Source organism: Trichogramma pretiosum, unplaced genomic scaffold (genome assembly GCF_000599845.2).
Source record: "Trichogramma pretiosum strain Unisexual culture from Peru unplaced genomic scaffold, Tpre_2.0 scaffold89, whole genome shotgun sequence".
In the NCBI taxonomy this organism is placed as follows: Eukaryota; Metazoa; Arthropoda; class Insecta; order Hymenoptera; family Trichogrammatidae; genus Trichogramma; species Trichogramma pretiosum.
Genome location: NW_019641656.1, coordinates 170,899 through 189,054, shown reverse-complemented (window position 1 = coordinate 189,054; position 18,156 = coordinate 170,899). Strand labels below are relative to the sequence as shown.

General features: G+C 40.8%; 2 protein-coding genes across 2 annotated transcripts in view; one reads left to right on the top strand and one right to left on the bottom strand.

The window, feature by feature from the left end:
- LOC106651725 (dynein intermediate chain 3, ciliary) overlaps positions 1 to 18,079 on the bottom strand; it is a 31,421-nt gene extending 13,342 nt beyond the window's left edge. Inside the window, exons 1-5 of the mRNA XM_014370370.2 lie at positions 17,835 to 18,079; positions 17,584 to 17,745; positions 15,845 to 16,716; positions 12,124 to 12,259; positions 11,776 to 11,922 (exon numbers count right to left, since the gene is read on the bottom strand). Coding sequence (XP_014225856.1) covers positions 11,776 to 11,922; positions 12,124 to 12,259; positions 15,845 to 16,716; positions 17,584 to 17,745; positions 17,835 to 18,017 — 1,500 coding nt within the window. The 5' untranslated portion in view covers positions 18,018 to 18,079. The remainder of the gene's footprint in view (positions 1 to 11,775; positions 11,923 to 12,123; positions 12,260 to 15,844; positions 16,717 to 17,583; positions 17,746 to 17,834) is intronic.
- Positions 13,372 to 15,418, top strand: LOC111693929 (zinc finger protein 62-like). The gene is made up of 3 exons (XM_023460140.1): positions 13,372 to 13,497; positions 13,577 to 13,682; positions 13,766 to 15,418. The coding sequence occupies exons 2-3, from the start codon at positions 13,578 to 13,580 to the stop codon at positions 15,299 to 15,301; spliced, it is 1,641 nt and encodes a 546-aa protein (XP_023315908.1). The 5' UTR covers positions 13,372 to 13,497; position 13,577; the 3' UTR covers positions 15,302 to 15,418.
- Positions 18,080 to 18,156: the final 77 nt, after the last annotated feature.

Sequence of the window (18,156 nt, the reverse complement as noted above, 5' to 3'; positions counted from 1 at the left end):
ATACGATAAATTTGATTTAATTTACACATTTTGTTGGCGTACGAAAACTTGTAACAGTCCTCGTAAGTGAGTAATTTTGTCGCCTCTTCGGGTCGTAACTGGATCGCGTCGTAGAGCGACAAGCTCGAATTTACCATTGCGGTTAGGGCTTCGATCGCGAACTCCTCGTCGTTGCACAAATATTTCGCGAGATTCGTCGACTTGTCGAACAATCCGTACTTGGAGAACATTTTCATGACGATCAGAACGTCGCTTCGGTCCAGCTCGTAGCCTCCTTTCTCGAGGCTCTCGACGACGGCCATCAGACCAGACGCCAGCCTCAATTTATGTTCGAGTTGTCCGCCTTTCACGTGAATTTCAAAGCCGTCGTCGAAATTACTCTCGTTCGGGAAAACGAATCTGGACAAATTGGCCCTACCGTTCATCAGTGCAGCAACGGTATTCGGCTTGAGATTCGCCACGGCCAATCGAAGCGGCGTCCGGCCCTCGTCGTCCTTCGCGTCGACCCGCACCCGCTGATTCAGCTCGTCGTTGACGTCGAAGAATACCTTGGCCAAGTCGTCGTCCAACAATTTTCGGCAAATACAGTGCAGAGGGGTCGATCCGTCCTCGTCGGTCGAATTCGGATCCGCTCCCCTCCTCAGCAGAATCTCGGCCGTCTTTTTGCAGCCGCGAGGCAGAGCCAAGTGCAGCGGCGTCCGGCCCCACTTGTCCCGGGCGTCGACTTTGACCGTCCGACTCAATTCGTCGTTGACATCGAAGAACACCTCGATCAATTCGCTCTGGTTGTCGGTGTAATGGCAGATGTAATGCAGAGGAGTCCACTTGTTGCGATTGCGCGCCGAGTTCGGGTCGGCGCCGCGTCGCAGCAGCAACTCGACGATCCTCGCGTGGCCACGACGGCCCTTGAGGGCCAAATGCAGCGGCGAATCGCCCGTAGCCAGCACGAGTAGATTGGGATCGTGTCCGCGCCGAAGGAATTTCTGGACGGCGTCCGCGCAGCCGTGCTCGCAGGCCAAGTGAAAATGGCTCGACTCGTTCGCGTCGATGTAGTTCAAGTCGTACCTGTCGAATATTCGAAAGAGATCGTGAATCACGGCGGTGGTGCAGCCGCGATTGTGCGCGCGATGAAGGGCTGTCGTGCGAGGCCATATTTTCGCGGGCCCTTCGTCCATCGAGCCGCCGAGCGGCTTGTCTTTGTAGCCGGTGTCGGCCAAGAACTTGACGATTCGTTCTCCGCGTCGCGAATACAGCGAGTCGGTCGTCGCGTTAATTATAGTCTGCTTGAGAAGCCAATCGATATCACTGCGCTGGAGAAATTTTTCAAGTTTCGGCAATTTACCTCGCCACTCTCGGATCAAAGTTTCGAGCTGATCGAGAAGTACGGGTAGCTCGTTTCCGATCTTCGACTTGGATTTTCTTCGACAAAAGTGCAATGCCCGGCATATTCTGCCAAATCGACGGAGAAGTTCGGGCTCCTCTCGAGGGCAGTAGGTTTTCGATTTTTTGAAACAGTTCGCGTCGTTGCCCATCGTATCGAACTTTTTCACTCAACACGCAATAGCTTAAAATTTATGATATTAATATTAACAATCGACACATTTTCACTCCGTATCACTGGAATCGATGCGATATTTTTTTCTTCTCATCGCTGCGGCTGCGTAACGACTACTGACTGTTATTCGCACATACACTACGATACGAACGCGTAGGCGTCAGGGGGAGCTACACAGTAGCTGGCAAAGTAAATAAAACAAGGTCAGCCTATGTGGGAGATTGAGAGAGAGAGAGAGAGAGAGACAAATAGAAATATGACTTATTCGAATTTGCTACCCCCAGCGGAGAAAAATATCTTCTCTGTATAAAATCCAAACTTTCCCATTTTACGAATGAATGTTCAATCGTGCGAGAACCATAGACTAATATATTTTCGTATTAAAATTGAAAATCCAATTTCAAATACTACGGTAAGTACTTTTATTAAAAAAAATATGAAATTCTTCTACAGTTTGCATACCATTGAAAATTCATTCGCAAAATTATAATTTTAAACGTGGAGGCTTACTCAGAAGCCTGAAGAGTAATTTAATTTTATCTACTTAATATTGAACTGAGGTTACTCTTTTGCCTCCGAGTTCAAATGGATCCAATGATTTTGATGAACGAATTCAAATTACTTTCAGCATAGGGTTTATTTTTGAATTTATAAATTTTGACACTTTATTGACCTATTGCCTTATATAATTCACCATCTCGTAAAAATCAATGATCGTGAACACCGGTTCGGCTTTAATTCATAAATGTCGAGAAAATGTAAACACAGCGAAGCTAGGGTATCTGTCTTTGCTGGCCTATATATAACATTGTTATTATTACCACGCAGCTTATACAAACGAGTGATGATTTTTTTTAGACTCTGGTTTGACCCTTATTGACTAAATCTATACGATACTTTTGTGCTTGCCTATTTTTCTTTCACGCGTGGCAAGCGTGATCGAACGACAGCGTACACCCTACATTAAGCCACACCACTCTAGGATTTTTGAAAATTGGTAAAATTTACGAATTTTTTGTGGGGGGCCACGATGAATACTTTAATTTGAGACTTTGAGGACTAATAATACATGCAATGAACTATAAGAAAATATTTTTTTATTAGTTTTAGGCAGAAAATAGCGAAGATATCACAATTTTACAAAATAGCGATTTTTTGACTGGCGGAAAGCTTTCTCGACTTCTGTGGCATCTAGAACAAAATATCACAAAAGGTCTTAAAGTTAAATGCTTTTTCTAGGGAAGTACGTAGGATTTTAGCTCAAAAGTGAAAATTGTGAAAATTGCGTGTTTCTAAAAAAAAATTTCAAAAATTCGAGAAAATTCCCTCCGAATATTGTTTATAAAAATTGAAATAATTAACTTATCGAAAAAATCCTACGTACTCCCCTTAGTAATCTTATTTTAAAGCTTCTGTTCAAATTTCAGCTCAATCGGTTCAATATTTTTCGAGATATCGTTCCGCCAGTGCCGAAAAATGTTGTTTCGAGAAAAACGCGTTTAAAGTTTTTTTGATACGGAATTCATACAAAACCTATGTATTACTTTTAATCAGCGATCCCTGCACCATACAGTTGGCCTCCTATAGCAACCTCTACAGGTCGTTTTACTTATTAAAAGCCACTTTTCACTCGTACGATAATGTACTTACATGAAATTTTAGCGACGATGATTGAATAGAAAAATTACTAAATTTATCGAAATTCGCTGATTTTGCATTCTACACACTCCAAGGGAGCTTTTTATGCAAAAAACACAGGAATTGAATTCCAAGTCTTACTTCATACGCTAAAATATTTTATAGTGGATCTTATTATAATATTAATGGGTTGAAATGTAACTTGTTTAAAAAACCATGCGCACAGATATCACCGATTTGGACGCGCTTTTGGTTTGTGCACAGAAAAGGGTAGATTGTATTTTTTCTATTTTTACCGATTTTAAAGCAGTTTTTTACTTTATAAAAAAATCTGAAACAAATTCATGGAGGTATATTTCTATGATACAAGCATCCTAGAATTTATTCTTCTTTTTGTTTTGACGCTTTAAGGTAGTATATCACCAAATTGAAATTATGGAGAGATTTCGATGAAACTCAGCACATTTCTATATTTATGCGTCAAAAAAAATTTTTAAAATAATTTTTTAAAAATGTTGATTTGAAAAAAGTTTCGTTGAAGACCTTAATTTCGATCTAAAGCATCAGAAATTAAAAACCGCATTGTATTGTATTAAATTATTCTTGAAAAGTATTCTACACTGCATTTTTTATTTATGCTATGCCCTACCTGCATAAGAACAGCTGCAAGATGTGAATTTCCTATATAATTTTTTTGTAAATAAAACCAAAAGAAAATTAAAAAGCAGTATAAATAAAGTCCAAGTCAATTCGTAAATTCAATTTTGTTTCAAATGTATTTATTGCAATGATATTAAAAATTTTTCAAATGTATTTTCTATAAACGTAAGAAATTCCGGAAACACGCTTATAGCGTGGCAGCCGCTGCACAAATATGATACAAATCTTCGTTCTTCAAGTTCTTCACGATCAATTCGCAAGGGAGATGCTGCAGCCTTTGGTTAGTCAGCTTTTGAAGAGGATCCATCGACCAGTGCCTGAAAAATCCTCTGCACGCTCTTTCGACCAAATGCGTGCCGCAAACCTTCCAATGAATATCGTCAAAATTCCACCAATTGATGGTGTTCGCGAACGTGAAATAGTCCTCGTAAGTGAGTAATTTTGCCGCCTCTTCGGGTCGCAGCTGGATCAGATCGTAGAGCGACAGGCTCGACTTCACCATTGTCTCTTTCGCTATTCCCTTGAACAGTTGGTCGTCGTACCAACGTTTTCCGAGCCACGTCGTCGTCTCGAACAGTTCGTTCTTGGCGAACGTTTCCATGATCGCCAGGGCGTCGCCAGGGGTCAGTTTGTATCCTCTTTTTTCGAGGCGTTCGATCATGATCATCAGACCGAGCGCGAGTCTCAATCTCCCACGAGGCACCCAAGCGGACGATTCGTCTTCGGAGTCGTACCAACTGTTGACGGAAAAAACGAAGCCGGACAAATCTGCGCCACGATCCAAGAGTACATCGACGGTATTCGGCATGAGATTCGCCGCAGCTAAATCCAACGGTGTACGGCCCGATTTATCCTTCGGATCGACCTGTATCACCATATTTAAATCGTCGCACGTATCTAAGAATATCTTGACTAAATCATCGTAAATGTACGTCTGACAAATACTGTGCAAAGGGGTCAATCCGTCCTCGTTGGCCAAATTAGGATCTGCGCCCCGTCTCAGCAGAATCTCGGCCGTCTGTTTGTTGTCCCGACGAAGGGCCGATTGCAGCGGTGTCCAGCCCTTCTTGTTCCAGACGTCGACCGGCACCTGCCGATTCAATTCGTCGTTGATCTCGAAGAATATCTCCGCCAAGTCGTCGTCGCGGCGTCTCATGGAAATAATGTGCAGCGGCGTCAATCCCTCCGCGTCGGCCAAATTCGGGTCGGCGCCCCGCCTGAGCAGCGTATCGAGCATCGCCGTGGACGTGTTCTGCAGGGCCAAGTGCAGCGGCGTCCGGCCGCCCGACTTGTCCCGAGCGTCGAGCCGCACCTCGTGGCCCTTTTCGTCGCAGATCGCGAAGAACTCGTCCAGTAAATCCTCGTAGCCGCGGCTCACCTCGCGGATACGATACACAGGAGTCAATCCGGACTCGTAGCCGCATGTCACCTCGCAGATACGATGCAGAGGAGTTAATCCGGAGTTATTGGCCGCGTTCGGATCCGCGCCCGCTCTCAGCAGCGATTGCGGCACGCTTTGGCGCTCGTAATACAGAGCCAGGTGCAGCGGAGAATCGCCCGTTTTCGGCCAAACGAGATTGGGATCCTGTCCGAGCTCGAGGAATCTCTGCACGATGTCCGCGAGGCCGTACATGCAGGCCACATGGAAATGCGCGTAGCCGGCCTCGTCCGTGTAATTGACGTCGAATCGATCGTAAATTTGAAAAAGACCAGTTACCTCGGGTACGTATACCACGCGGCGTAATCGGGCAAAATGATGCAGGGCAGTGGAGCGACGCGGCGATGGCTTGCCGTTTTCGTCCAGATCGGGCTCGTCTTTGTAGCCGCAGCTGATAACAAAGTCAATGAGTCGTCGTACTCGAAACCATCGCTCGTGAGTCATCTCCTGAATCACAGCCTGCTTGAGAAGCCAGTCGATATCTTCGCGGCAGAAAATTTTTTTGATATCCGGCATATCGCCGTGCCATTCATAGATCAAAGTGTTGAGCTGATCGAGAAGTACGGCTAGTAGTCCTTCGATCTCCGAGGCGACTTTTCCTCGACAAAATTTCAATTCGTTGCACACACAGGCAAATCGAAGGACGAGTTCGCTTCGCTCTATTACGTGAACCTCCTCTGGGACATACTTCAATTTTTTAACACGGTTCATGACGCGATTGCTCATCGTCTCGCACACTTTCACGTAAGCACACAGTCGCTTAAAACGTACGATATCGAATAATTTTCACTTTTTATCGATGCCGGAGTCGAGATATGTAAATGCGATATTTTTTTGGTCTTCTCGCTACGACATCGCGACGACTACTGACTGTGCGTTCAAGATCTAAAACACGGCTGCGAAAGTATGATGTAACGGGAGATATTGTACGTATATAGAACGATGCCACGCACGTATGCGCGAAGGAGAGGGACAAAAATATGACTGTATATGTATTCCGAGAGATTTCGAAAAAGCTGCGGATGAATATTTCGAAACGATCGTTTCCCCTCTCCAAATCGACTTATGTTTTCGTTAGCTTGTAGGACTTTTAATTTTATTGATTTTTGGGGTTGTTGCTGTCGATGAGCACATACATCGCCACCCCATGCGAAGAACGGTGATCCCCTCTAGTCCAAAATAGTAATTTTGCAAAAGAATCGTCGATCGTATTAAAACTATAGTCGAGTTATATATTTTCAAAAATCAAAATAGAAAGTTCAATTCCTATTACGACTCCGTACTGAGAGGTTTTTCAAGTGTGCTATTTTTGAATCTGGTTTGAATTTTGCCACGAATAAATACTAGACCAGTTTATTAGACAATTAAACACAAAAAAACGTATACATGTATTTCGACTTGAAATTTGTTTACAGTCTATTTTCTACTTTTTCTTTTCTCCGAAAAAACGTTCACAAAAATTTCGTAGAATAAGAAGTGTTCAAAATCGTTCGATGAATTCATGTACACTTTTTTTATAAAGTCTGCAAGAAATGAGTGAATTTGACGACGTAGGAGCTAGATAAAAATCACAACAACAATCTTCTTGAAAATTGTGGACGGAAATGGCACGACTTTTTGTGTTATTTGAGTCCTCTATTAAAAGAAAGTAGAAAATCGAGCGAAAATTTGAGTTGAAAATTACGTTTTCTTGTGTTCAAATGGAAAATAAACGGTGATAATGTTTAATAATCGCAAAACTTATACTGCATTAAGAAATAACAAATCCGAAAATCTTTTGAAAAGGATTTTCAAGAAAAAATTTGAACTTCATCTACGGTTTGCATACAATTGAAAATTTATTAGCAGAGTTGTAATTTTAAACGGAAAGGCTTACACTTAGAAGCCTGAATAGTAATGTAATTTTATCTATTAATATAGGGCTGAGGTACTTTTTTGACTCTAAGTTCAAACGAATTAAATGAGTTAAATGAACGAATTCAATCTATTTTCAGCGTTTGGCTTATTTTTTGAATTTATACATTTTTAGAGTCAGTTTTGAAACGGTGATAGTAAAAAGTATCAAATTCGAATAATAAGTATTTTAAAAATTTAATCGACATTGTAATTATATATTGCCATTAAATATAATTGGGGATCTCTGAGAAAGAAGAATGTTATTAGAAAAATATAAGACCTCTACGATCAAAATTGGTCAAAGATTCCATTCAGATACATGCAGCACAGGACTTTGGAATCATAAGCCATTATAGATGGCTCCTAGACTAATTTAAATAATAAAAGGTACCATAAACATGTTTTATGATGTAAAAAGACTTGAAAAAACACACTTTTACATCCAAAACAAAAAATTCAATTTTATCACTTTATTTTCATGTTTTTCAATTCATAGGATAATACAGGATTTAACACAGGTGTGTCCTCTCAAAGCCTCTATTTCCAGACTAGAACATCAAAGAATTAAAAACGAGCTTCATCTTATTTAAAATGTAGTTGAAATGCCTCCAACATTGCACTTTAAATCCACCTTTAATACCCTACTTACATAAGAACAGCTCCAAGATATACATTTTCTATTTACTTTTTGTAAATAGAACTAATAGAAAATTAAAAAATAATTAAAGTTAAGTCCAAGTCGATTCATGCATTCAATTGTTTTTTCAATGCATTTATTCGAATGATATTAAAAATTTTCGAAATGTACTATCACCGAACACGAAAAATACAACAAATATGCTGATCACCATCACTAGCTTTGTCCTGTAACTGCCAGACAAATATGATATAAATCTTTGTTCATTAGTGGCTCTAGGATCATTTCACAGCACTCAATTGGCAGGCGATGGTGAATCAGATCCCAGAAAGGATATATCGCCCAACGCCGGAAAAATCCTCTCGACAGTTTCTCGCATAGATGCAAAACACAAGAATCTTCGGTTCGAACGAGGAACCATTGGAATGAATACGCGATCTCGAAGAACTCTAAATGTGTGCAACGTTTTTCAGCCTCCTCGGGTCGTAGTCGGATCAAGTCATAGATCGACAGGCTTGAATTCACCATTTTTTCTTTGGCTTCCGTCGCGAACTCCTCGTCGTGGTACCAACATTTTGCGAGATTCGTCGACTTCTCGAACAATCCGTACTTGGAGAACAATTTCATGACGATCAGAGCGTTGCCTCGATCCAGTTCGTATCCTCTTCTCTCGAGACGTTGAATGACGGCCATCAGTCTATACGTCAGCTTCAATTTATTTTCACGTCGTGCTTCTGTAAATTTAAAGCCATCGTCGAAATCACTCTCAATTGGAAAAACGAACCTGGACAGATTTTCGCCACGATCCAAAAGCACATCGACGGTATTCGGCATGAGATTCGCCACAGCCAATTGAAGCGGCGTCCGACCCCACTTGTCCTTTGCATCGATCTGTATCACCTGATTTAACTCGTCGCTGATCTCGAATAACATCTTGGCCAAATCGTCATCCCAATAATATTTGCAAATACTGTGCAAAGGGGTCGATCCGTCCTCGTTGGCCAAATTAGGATCAGCACTTCGCCTCATCAAAATTTCGGTCGTTTTCTTGTTGCCTCGAAGTAGAGCTAATTGAAGCGGTGTCCAGCCCTTTTTATCCCAGACGTCGACTTGCACTTGCTTATGTAATTCATCGTTACATTCGAAGAACATCTTGACATATTCGTCACCGTAGTATCTATCACTTATAAAATGCAGAGGAGTCAATCCTTCGAAATCGGCTAAATTAGGATCTGCGCCTCTTCTGAGCAGCAATTCGAACATCTCTTTCTTGCAGGACATAGCCAAGTGTAGCGGGGTCTGGCCCAACTTGTTCCGCGCATCGATATGCACCGGCCGATTTAATTTGTCGCAGATCTTGAAAAATAACTCCGCTAAGCCGTCGTCGTAGTTCCTGCAGCAAATAATATGCAAAGGTGTCCACCCCCATTCGTTGGCCAGATTAGGATCGGCACCTAATTTTAGCAGCCATTTAACCATCCTTTTGTGGCCGCAGACCACAGCCGATTGCAGTGGTGTTCGGCCAAATTTGTCCCGGGCATTGACCCGTAATCTTTGACACATGCTTTTGTTCATCTTGAAAAATAGACGCTTGGGGACGTCGGCGTGCAGAGGAGTCTTGCCATCCCTGTTGGCCAGAATCGGATTGGCGCCTCTTTTCAACAGTATCTCGGAGACTTCGTCACTGTGATGTTTCACAGCCATGTACAGCGGCGATTTACCCGATTCTTTCTCAATCAGATTGGGATCCTGGCCGAGATCGAGAAATTTTTTGACGGCGTCCGTATACCCGTTCTCGCAGGCCACGTGAAAGTGGCTACATCCAAATTCGTCGGTATAATTCACGTCGAATCTGTCGTATATTTTAAAAAGACTTTCGATCGAATCAATAAATAAATGCAGCCAGTTGGACCTTCTGATCGAGTGAATAGCTGTAGTGCGACGCGACGATGGCTTGCCGTTTTCATCCAGGTCGGGCTCGTCTTTGTAGCCGCTGCGAGCAACAAAGTCAATGATTCGCCTTCCTCGACGAAAATGTGATCTTACCCTTAAATCTTTCACAGCCAGCGTGAGAAGCCAGTCGATATCGTCGCGGCGAAAAAAATGTCCAAGATCTGGCAATTCACCCTGCCAGTTGTCAATTAAAGTGGCGAGTTGATCGAGAAGTTCGCATGGTTTTTCTTCGACCTCCGAATCGACTTTTTCTCGACAAATTATCAATTTCTTGCTTATATTGTCGAATCGATGGAGAAGTTCGGTTTGCTCTTTCAAGTCGACCTCCTCTGGAGAGGTTTTCAAATTTTTCAAACAGTTCATGTCGTTGCCTATCGTCACACACACTTTCGCGAAAACACAATCGCTTATAATTAATAGTTGACAATTTTTTACTGTGTATTGTTGCAAACGATGCGATATCTTTTTGTTCTCATCGCTGCGGCGTCGTAACTACTACTGACGGTATTCGCATACGCTACGATCTGAACACGTATAGGCGTCCGGGGAAATTTTATAGTAGCGAGGGATATTGTGTTGTGTAAATAAAACATGGACATATGCGCGAGTAAGAGAGACAAAAATATAAATTGATCCCGAAACGTTAGAAGGGCTGCAACCTAATAATTCGGATCGATCGTATACCGACTCCGGATCGACTTATGTTTTCTGTAGCTTGTAGGACGTTCAATTTTATTGATTTTTTGAGTTGCTGCTTTCTATGCTTGCTTACATATCGCCCCCAGCGCAGAATAATATCTTTTCTATAAAATTCAAACTTTTCATTTTGTTAATGAATTTTCAATCGTTAACAACCATAGATTTAAATGATATCTTTTTTCGAAAATCCCTACTGAACGGTTCAAGGGTGTGCTCTTTCTGAATCTAGTTTTGGTTTTGCGATACATAAACATCGAATCACGGTAAAACAGAAAATATTACAATTTTTCGACTTTTTTTTTAGAGTTCTACCTAAAGTAAAGTCGTTTTTTCCCTTCGGATGCGCCAAATAATACCATAAGTTGTATCAAAAGAAATTTTCTCGTTGAAGGTTTACTAAATGAAGAACTAAAAACTTTATTCATGAATTCCATACAAAATCGGACTGTGAATTATAGTATTATTTTGACTTTGCCACTTGGAGATTTACAGATTAAGGTACTCGCCATCTAGCGGTGTATTCATTAAGTAGTATTATCGATTTATAGTGGTTAAAACTATTTTTAATTTTTCAAACAATTAATGTAAATGTTTAGATCTTGGGAAATGCATTTGTAATACAATTGTTACGGGAAAATTACTAAAAACAAGTTAATGATTGGCAACATTTGTAAGAATATTTCTAATGGTCATTATTTTGGTCACTTGGCTAAAAAACATGTACATTTTTCATGTACAACTTTCACAAAACGAGGCTGTGATATAAAAATGCGTGGATTTTTCCTCGATAACCATCCACTTTATGAAAAAATGTCACAGTATGAAAAGTTTTTAAAATCGCTCAAAGGATACGTGTAAATTGATTTAAGAATTTTCATCAAACATTTTGTATTCTTTCAAAGTAGTCTGAAAAATTCTGTAAAAAACTCACATTTCATTTTCGGAGCGAATTCATACACTTTTCATTCAATATCCTTTCTTAACAAATTTGATTATAAGTTTGAAAGCGCAGGATCTAGATGAAAATAGTAGCTGCGATTATATTAAAAATAGTAAAGTAAAATTGCATGAAGTTTTTTTAGACTTTGAAAAAAAATTTTAATTGAATAAACTCCAAAAGTACTATTAATATAAGAATAGTTATAGAACGTATCCAATGAATTATCCTATCAGAACTATTCCTACCTACGATTATTTTGTTTAATGTATACTTTTCGTTGCATTCAACGCTCGTACATAAATAAGTTTTACTTTGACGAGCAGAATCGAGAGATGCAAGAAAAAAAAAAACAAACTCACCGCCGTGAAGAGCAGCTTGTCGTTCTTCTGGTTGACGGTGAGATTTTCCGAGAACTCCAGCAGATAGACCGAGCCGTTCTTGCCGCCGGTGGCCACCAGGGCGCCCTGCTCGTGCGGCCTCAGACAGGTCAGCGGCTCGTCGCACACCTGCGGCGCACCCGACGTTATTCTCCGTGGTACATTTACAAGATCATTTACATCGCGCGTATTATGGCTATCAAACTCGTGCGACACGCGATATCGTAAATGCCATGTATGCTAATTTTCTCGGGGCCGAATATATCATTGCCTTTGCCGAATTTCGAGCGTATGCATAATGTTGTATAATAAAGTATAGTGTATATACACCTTGATGCTGAGAACGGGCGTGTCCTTTTGCACGATGATGTCCCAGACGTCGAGGGTGCCGTTCGCCTTGGTAAGGAAGAAGGTGGAGAAGCGGGTCGGGCTCCACATGCCGTTCGTCAAGAGGACGTCGTGAGACCTGGGGAAAAAATATATTGATCATCAAATCGAGGCGTCACGAAACACGACGAATATTGCCGTGAACAAATCTATAAAACGGTTATAGTCTGAGAGCCCACTGACGTATAAGATCATTTATTAATAACAATCTGTAAATTTCTGTATGTATTTATCAAGTCCAGTCTGACAGATATTCGCTTTGTTAATAATTAATGTCAAAATAATGACCCCAAAAAAGTTATGAATATCAATCGAATGTTTTCGGTAAATGTTAAGAATAACATTTATAATGATTATTTGACTTTCTCTAACAAAATTTATACACCGATTTTCCAGTATGACAACAAAATTGAATTTTTCATAATTTCTTTATCGGGTTTTTTTTTCAGAATAGAAAAGCGGTAAATAAATTTTGTCAGAGAAAGTCAAATAACCTTATTTAAATGTTATTTTTAACATTTACTGAAAAAATTAGATTGATATATTAATAAATTTTTTGGGGTCATTATTTTGACATTAATTATTAACAAAGCGAATATTTGTCAGACTGGATTTGATTAATACATACAGAAATTTACAGATTGTTATTAATAAATGATCTTATACGTCAATGGGCTCTGAAACTATTAAGTTTCGAGACTAAAACGGCGGTTGACATTTTTCTCACTCGATGCGAACAATAGTGGAATAATAACTTGTTCCAGAATGAAAATTTTGATACCTCCTTACCCTGTATTCGAAAATGTTTTCTGACTCTCAAAAAAGTTACATTCGAATGGTGTCATTCCAAGTGAACGTTAAACTATATCAACGCACGAATACAATTCTTTTCTACTTGACAACCATCAAGCTAACAAAAATCGTTCAAAAAAAATACGCGTGAATCTTTTCAAAATATTTCAAAGCGCTCGAAGCTGTGCACTGTGCAGTATAAGTGCTCGTTCTGTTGTTTACGTCTCGCGAGTAGTGAGTCCACGATCTCTCTTGTTTTGCACGCGCGTTCACGACATAGAGCGCTGAGTTACGCACAAGGAGGTCGAGTCGGTCGCGCATAAGCCGCGCTGCTCTCCGCAAACCCGCATATACAGTTTTTCACAATAATTTATAGCGAGCACAGCGCAGCAGTGATCGTCAATCTTTCGATGTGTATACAGTTAGTTCTGCAGATATGTAAAATCATCGCCGAAAGATTAATTGTCAGCAGAGTTTCAAAGTTAGCAAGGTGGAATCCAGTGGTTCATTCAATTGTGCCGCCAGGTAATTTTCATTGTACGAGAGTTAAATGAATAAAAATATTATTACAGAATACTTGATCTTACTGGGGTTATTATTTCAGAATGAAAGAGGAACCTAGTGGCGAGTGCCGTAGTGAAAATAATTCGGAGATGGTGGATGAAAAGCCCGATCTTAAAAACTATCAACCATTTCCACCAGAAAATTCAGTAAGTGTTGATAGTATTGTGCGTAGCTCGCATTCCAATTGTTTTTTGAAGTACATTCTCACGTAGTTTTGATTTTTCAACAGGTCCATACCTTTCGAAAAAGTGACTTGAATCATCCACGTGAATTTAATGACGATGTGGAAATAGTCGTTGAGTGTGAAGACGTCAAGCCCAACATTAATTTATTAGCAGTTAAGAAAATTGAAGAAGATTCTCAAAATGGCTTGAAAGACATGGAGTACAATAATGTTTATGCAACTCAAAATATGATTAAAATGGAACCCACGGAGGAAGTACAACAGGCATCTTTTGTGAACACCGTAGAAGAATTAACTTTGAATTCAGACTGTAAACGTGGCGAGCAAAATAAAACAAGAAAAATAACGAAAGAGTTGAGCAACGAACATAACCTCAAAAGACACCAAAGTACGGTGCGTAATGATCCAACTTACATGTGTGAAATATGCGGAAAATATTTCGCACATAAGGCAAGTTTGGACAGGCATATCAAATCAATACATCATGGTATTACCCACTCATGTGATATATGCGGAAAGTCTTTTACTCAAAAAAGTTGGGTCAAAGTCCACATTAATGCAGTCCACAAGGGTTTCACATATGCATGTGATATATGCCAAAAGACATTCTCATATAAGAACAATCTCGAAAAACACATCGATTCGGTGCATAATGGTGTTGGACATGAATGCGATATATGCCAAAAGACATTCTCACACAAGGGTTATCTAAAAAAACATATTGATTTCGTGCACAATCAAGTCCGACATGCATGTGATATATGCCAAAAGACGTTCACAACGAAAGATAATCTCAAAATCCACATCGAATCGGTGCATCAAAAAATCACGCATCCATGTGATATATGCCAAAAGAAATTCTCAACCAAGAGTTATCTCAGAAATCACATTGGTTCGGTGCATAATGGTGTCAGACATGCTTGCGACATTTGCGGAAATGTGTATAAACTAAGAATTGGTTTCAAACGCCACATGGATTTGGTGCATAATCATGTCAGACACGAATGCGATGTTTGCGGAAAGAAATTCGTACAAAAAGGTAATCTCAAAACCCACATCGATTCAGTGCATAATAAAATCATGCACACATGTGACAGATGCCAAAAGACATTCTCACAAAAAGGTTATTTCAAAACTCACATCGATTCAGTGCATAATGGTGTCCGTCATGCATGCGACATTTGCGGAAAGAAGTTCACAGAGAAGAAACATCTTAAAAATCACATCGATTCGGTGCATAATGGTGTCTGTCATGCATGTGATATTTGCGAAAAGACATTCACACAGAAGGGTCATCTCAAAACCCACATCGAGTCGGTACATCATAAAATTACGCACCCATGTGATAAATGCCAAAAGACATTCTCAGACAAGAGTGGTCTCAGAAAGCACATCGTTTCGGTGCATAATGGTGTCAGACATGCTTGCGACATTTGCGGAAATGTGTATAAACGAAGAATTAGTTTCAAACGCCACATGGATTTGGTGCATAACGATGTCAGACATGCATGTGATACTTGTGGAAATACATTCACACAAAAAGGTCATCTCAAAATTCATATCAATAGGGTGCATAGCTGAATCGCACAAATCTGCAATTTCATGAAGAAGTAGTCGTCTCAGCAACTACATTGATACGGTGGATAAAGTCGTCACTCACCCTTACGATACATGCGCGAGGACATAAAAAAAAGACGTCTCGAAGCCCACATTGGGTGGGTGCATCGCTCACAAAGATTTAATTTACATCATCGAATGACTACTAATTTAAGCTTTTTCATTTATAATATTATAATGTGTTCCTCTAATATTACCTCATTAAAATTTGAAAACAATGTTTAATTTGTGGAAAAAAAAATCAATAAATTTTTCAAAGTAAGTGAAGTACATAATGCAAGCTATCGTACATTCTCAATTACAAAAATATATCCCATAGTTACTATGAATATAATTTTCTGAAGGTATTTAATGTCATGTTTTTTTAAATTCTAAGCGATTTTTCTTTCAATTGTTTAATACCCAAAAACCAAAAAGAGAAAGATAGTTAGAAAAAAGTTTCGAACGATCCCGACAAAATCGTCCTCTGATAACAAGACAAAAAACAAGTTATAGATAAAAACTCACGGCGTCCACAGTATGCAGGACTCTCGACAGTCCTCGGACCAGATCCTCGCCGTCCAATCGCCCACCGTCAAGAAGTTCTTCGGGAAGGTCGGATTCCTCTCCACGCTGATCACCGGGCCGTACTGCGCCTTGAACCTGACCATGAGCTTCTCCTGGGGCGTCTTGCCCTTCCTGTTGCCCGATATCACCCAGCCGTTCTCCAAGCCGCACATGAATCTCGTGCCCATCGACGGCTCGAACTGCAGCGAGGACACGCCGATCGCCCGGTCGAGCGACTGCTCGTCCGGCTGCGTCAGATCCATGGCGATGGTCTCGATGGGCGCGTGCAGCTTGCGCGTGTCCCACCACTTGATCTGTCCGTCCTTCGAAGCGCTGAAGAATTCCGTGCCCGTCTTCGAGGCGATCCACAGCAGCTTGTCGCACGGATCCCTATGGCTGTGCTCCACGGAGCTCGCCTCGATCAGCTCGCTGCCACGGCGCACGTCCCAGAACGCCACCTGTCCCGTCGTCAGTCCACTGGCCAGAATATTGCTGTCCTTGGGATTGTACTCGAGCGCCAGCAGCGGACAGAACGGCTTCAGCTTGGCCCAGGGCTTGTTCGGGTTCTCCACCTCCCAGATGTACGAGATGGTGCTGTAGTTGCTGCTGCTGCCGGCGCGCTTGAAGTCGGTGCTGCAGTGGCTGGCGGCCATGCGCTGGCCGTCCGGCGACCAGCTGATGTGCGTCACGGGCCGCTTGGTGGGCAGCGGGTCGCGATAAACGTTGACGGTGCGCGAGACCGTCTGCTGGACCAGGGGCCGCGGCTCGATGTCCTGGAAGTACTGCTCGTAGATGTTGCAGGCGTTGTTTTGTAAGACGCAGTGCTCCATCGGCTGCACGGGTACGAGTGCACAAAATCGATGTTAATGATTATTAAATATTTGTTATCAACCCCTACGGAAATTAAAAACTCTTAAAAACTATTTAAAAGTCTGAATGAGCCTGAAAAATTCTTGTAAATGTCCGGATTTTGTACCAAGATTTTTAAGAGTTTTAGATGATATAAATGAATTTAAAAAATTTATGTAAAACCTGATATTTGGTTTACAAAATATTCGATTAAAAAAAAAATGTTTACAGGTGACGTGATTGTTATAAAGAGTTATTAAGCGTTGATGAAAGTTTTTAATGTTTTTTAAAAACTCTTATTAACTCTTTACGGCTTTTTAAGGTTTTTTTAGACTTCATAAAACTTACTCATGAAAAAAATTTCCGTAGGGGTAAAGGGACACACCTGTGTTAAAACTTTTATTTTCCTATGAATTAGGAAATATGAAAATAAAATTTTATCATAGAATTTTTCAAAGATTCTATTCAAATTCATGGGCTTTTATTGAAATCATAAGTCATTTTTAGATGAGGCCTGAAGGAATTTAAATAATAAAATGTACTAGAGACATGTTCGCTAATATAAAAAGACTTACAAAAACATACTTTTACATCAAAAACAAAAAATTCAATGCTAACAATTAATTTTCATGTTTTTAAAATTTTAAAAATTTGGCACAGGTGTGTTCCCCTAATGTCACAAATTTAAAAAGATCAATTAAAAAACAATTCAACGTTTCGTAAACATATTTGACTTGTAACTCCTAATGGTTACTTCATTAATTTGTATTTTTTTTCATAAAATGAAGGACAGAAATGGTTCTCGATTCTCTTTAAATTCTGACACATAATTTTATCCTCGTTGTTAATACCGTCATCAGCTGTAGCATCGTATGCACAAAGAACTCGTCCTTCTCGAGCTTGCGACGATAGCGCACCGTCTGCTCGATGTCGTCCTTGTTGATGTCCTTGGGCCAGCCGCCCTCCGTGTGCAGCATGCCCCGATTTTGAAAAGTCGCCGTCGTCGTGTTGACCTTCAGGCAACGATAATTGTAATTTTGTAAAAATAGGGTGGCAACAACAACGGCGGCGGCTCATTTTGAAGCATAGTTGTGTATTATACCTCATGGAGGGCGATGATCTTCTCCGTCTGCGTGTACTTGCAGGCCGGATCGATGCGTATGAAGTCGTGGGCGAGCTCGCGCTGCGGCCTCACGTCCACCTCGATCTCGTTGCGGTCCGAGAAGTAGGCCCGCTTGCCGAACTCGGAGCGCTTCTTGATGTAGATGTACTCGGGGGCCGTCATTTTTGTCGTTGTTGTTTACGATGCTGCTACCGATCGAGAGGTTATAATAATTCTGACTTACGATCGGTATTCGAGAATCGGTAACGCATGGAGGGGATAACAACGACGATGATCGTGTGTAGAGAGAATAACGAACGCA

Bases quoted from the DNA above. Each gene is read 5' to 3' on its own strand.
- LOC111693929 (XM_023460140.1), top strand. From the start codon at position 13,578: ATGAAAGAGGAACCTAGTGGCGAGTGCCGTAGTGAAAATAATTCGGAG. The intron at 13,683-13,765 runs GTAAGTGTTGAT...ATTTTTCAACAG, and splicing joins CATTTCCACCAGAAAATTCA to GTCCATACCTTTCGAAAAAG.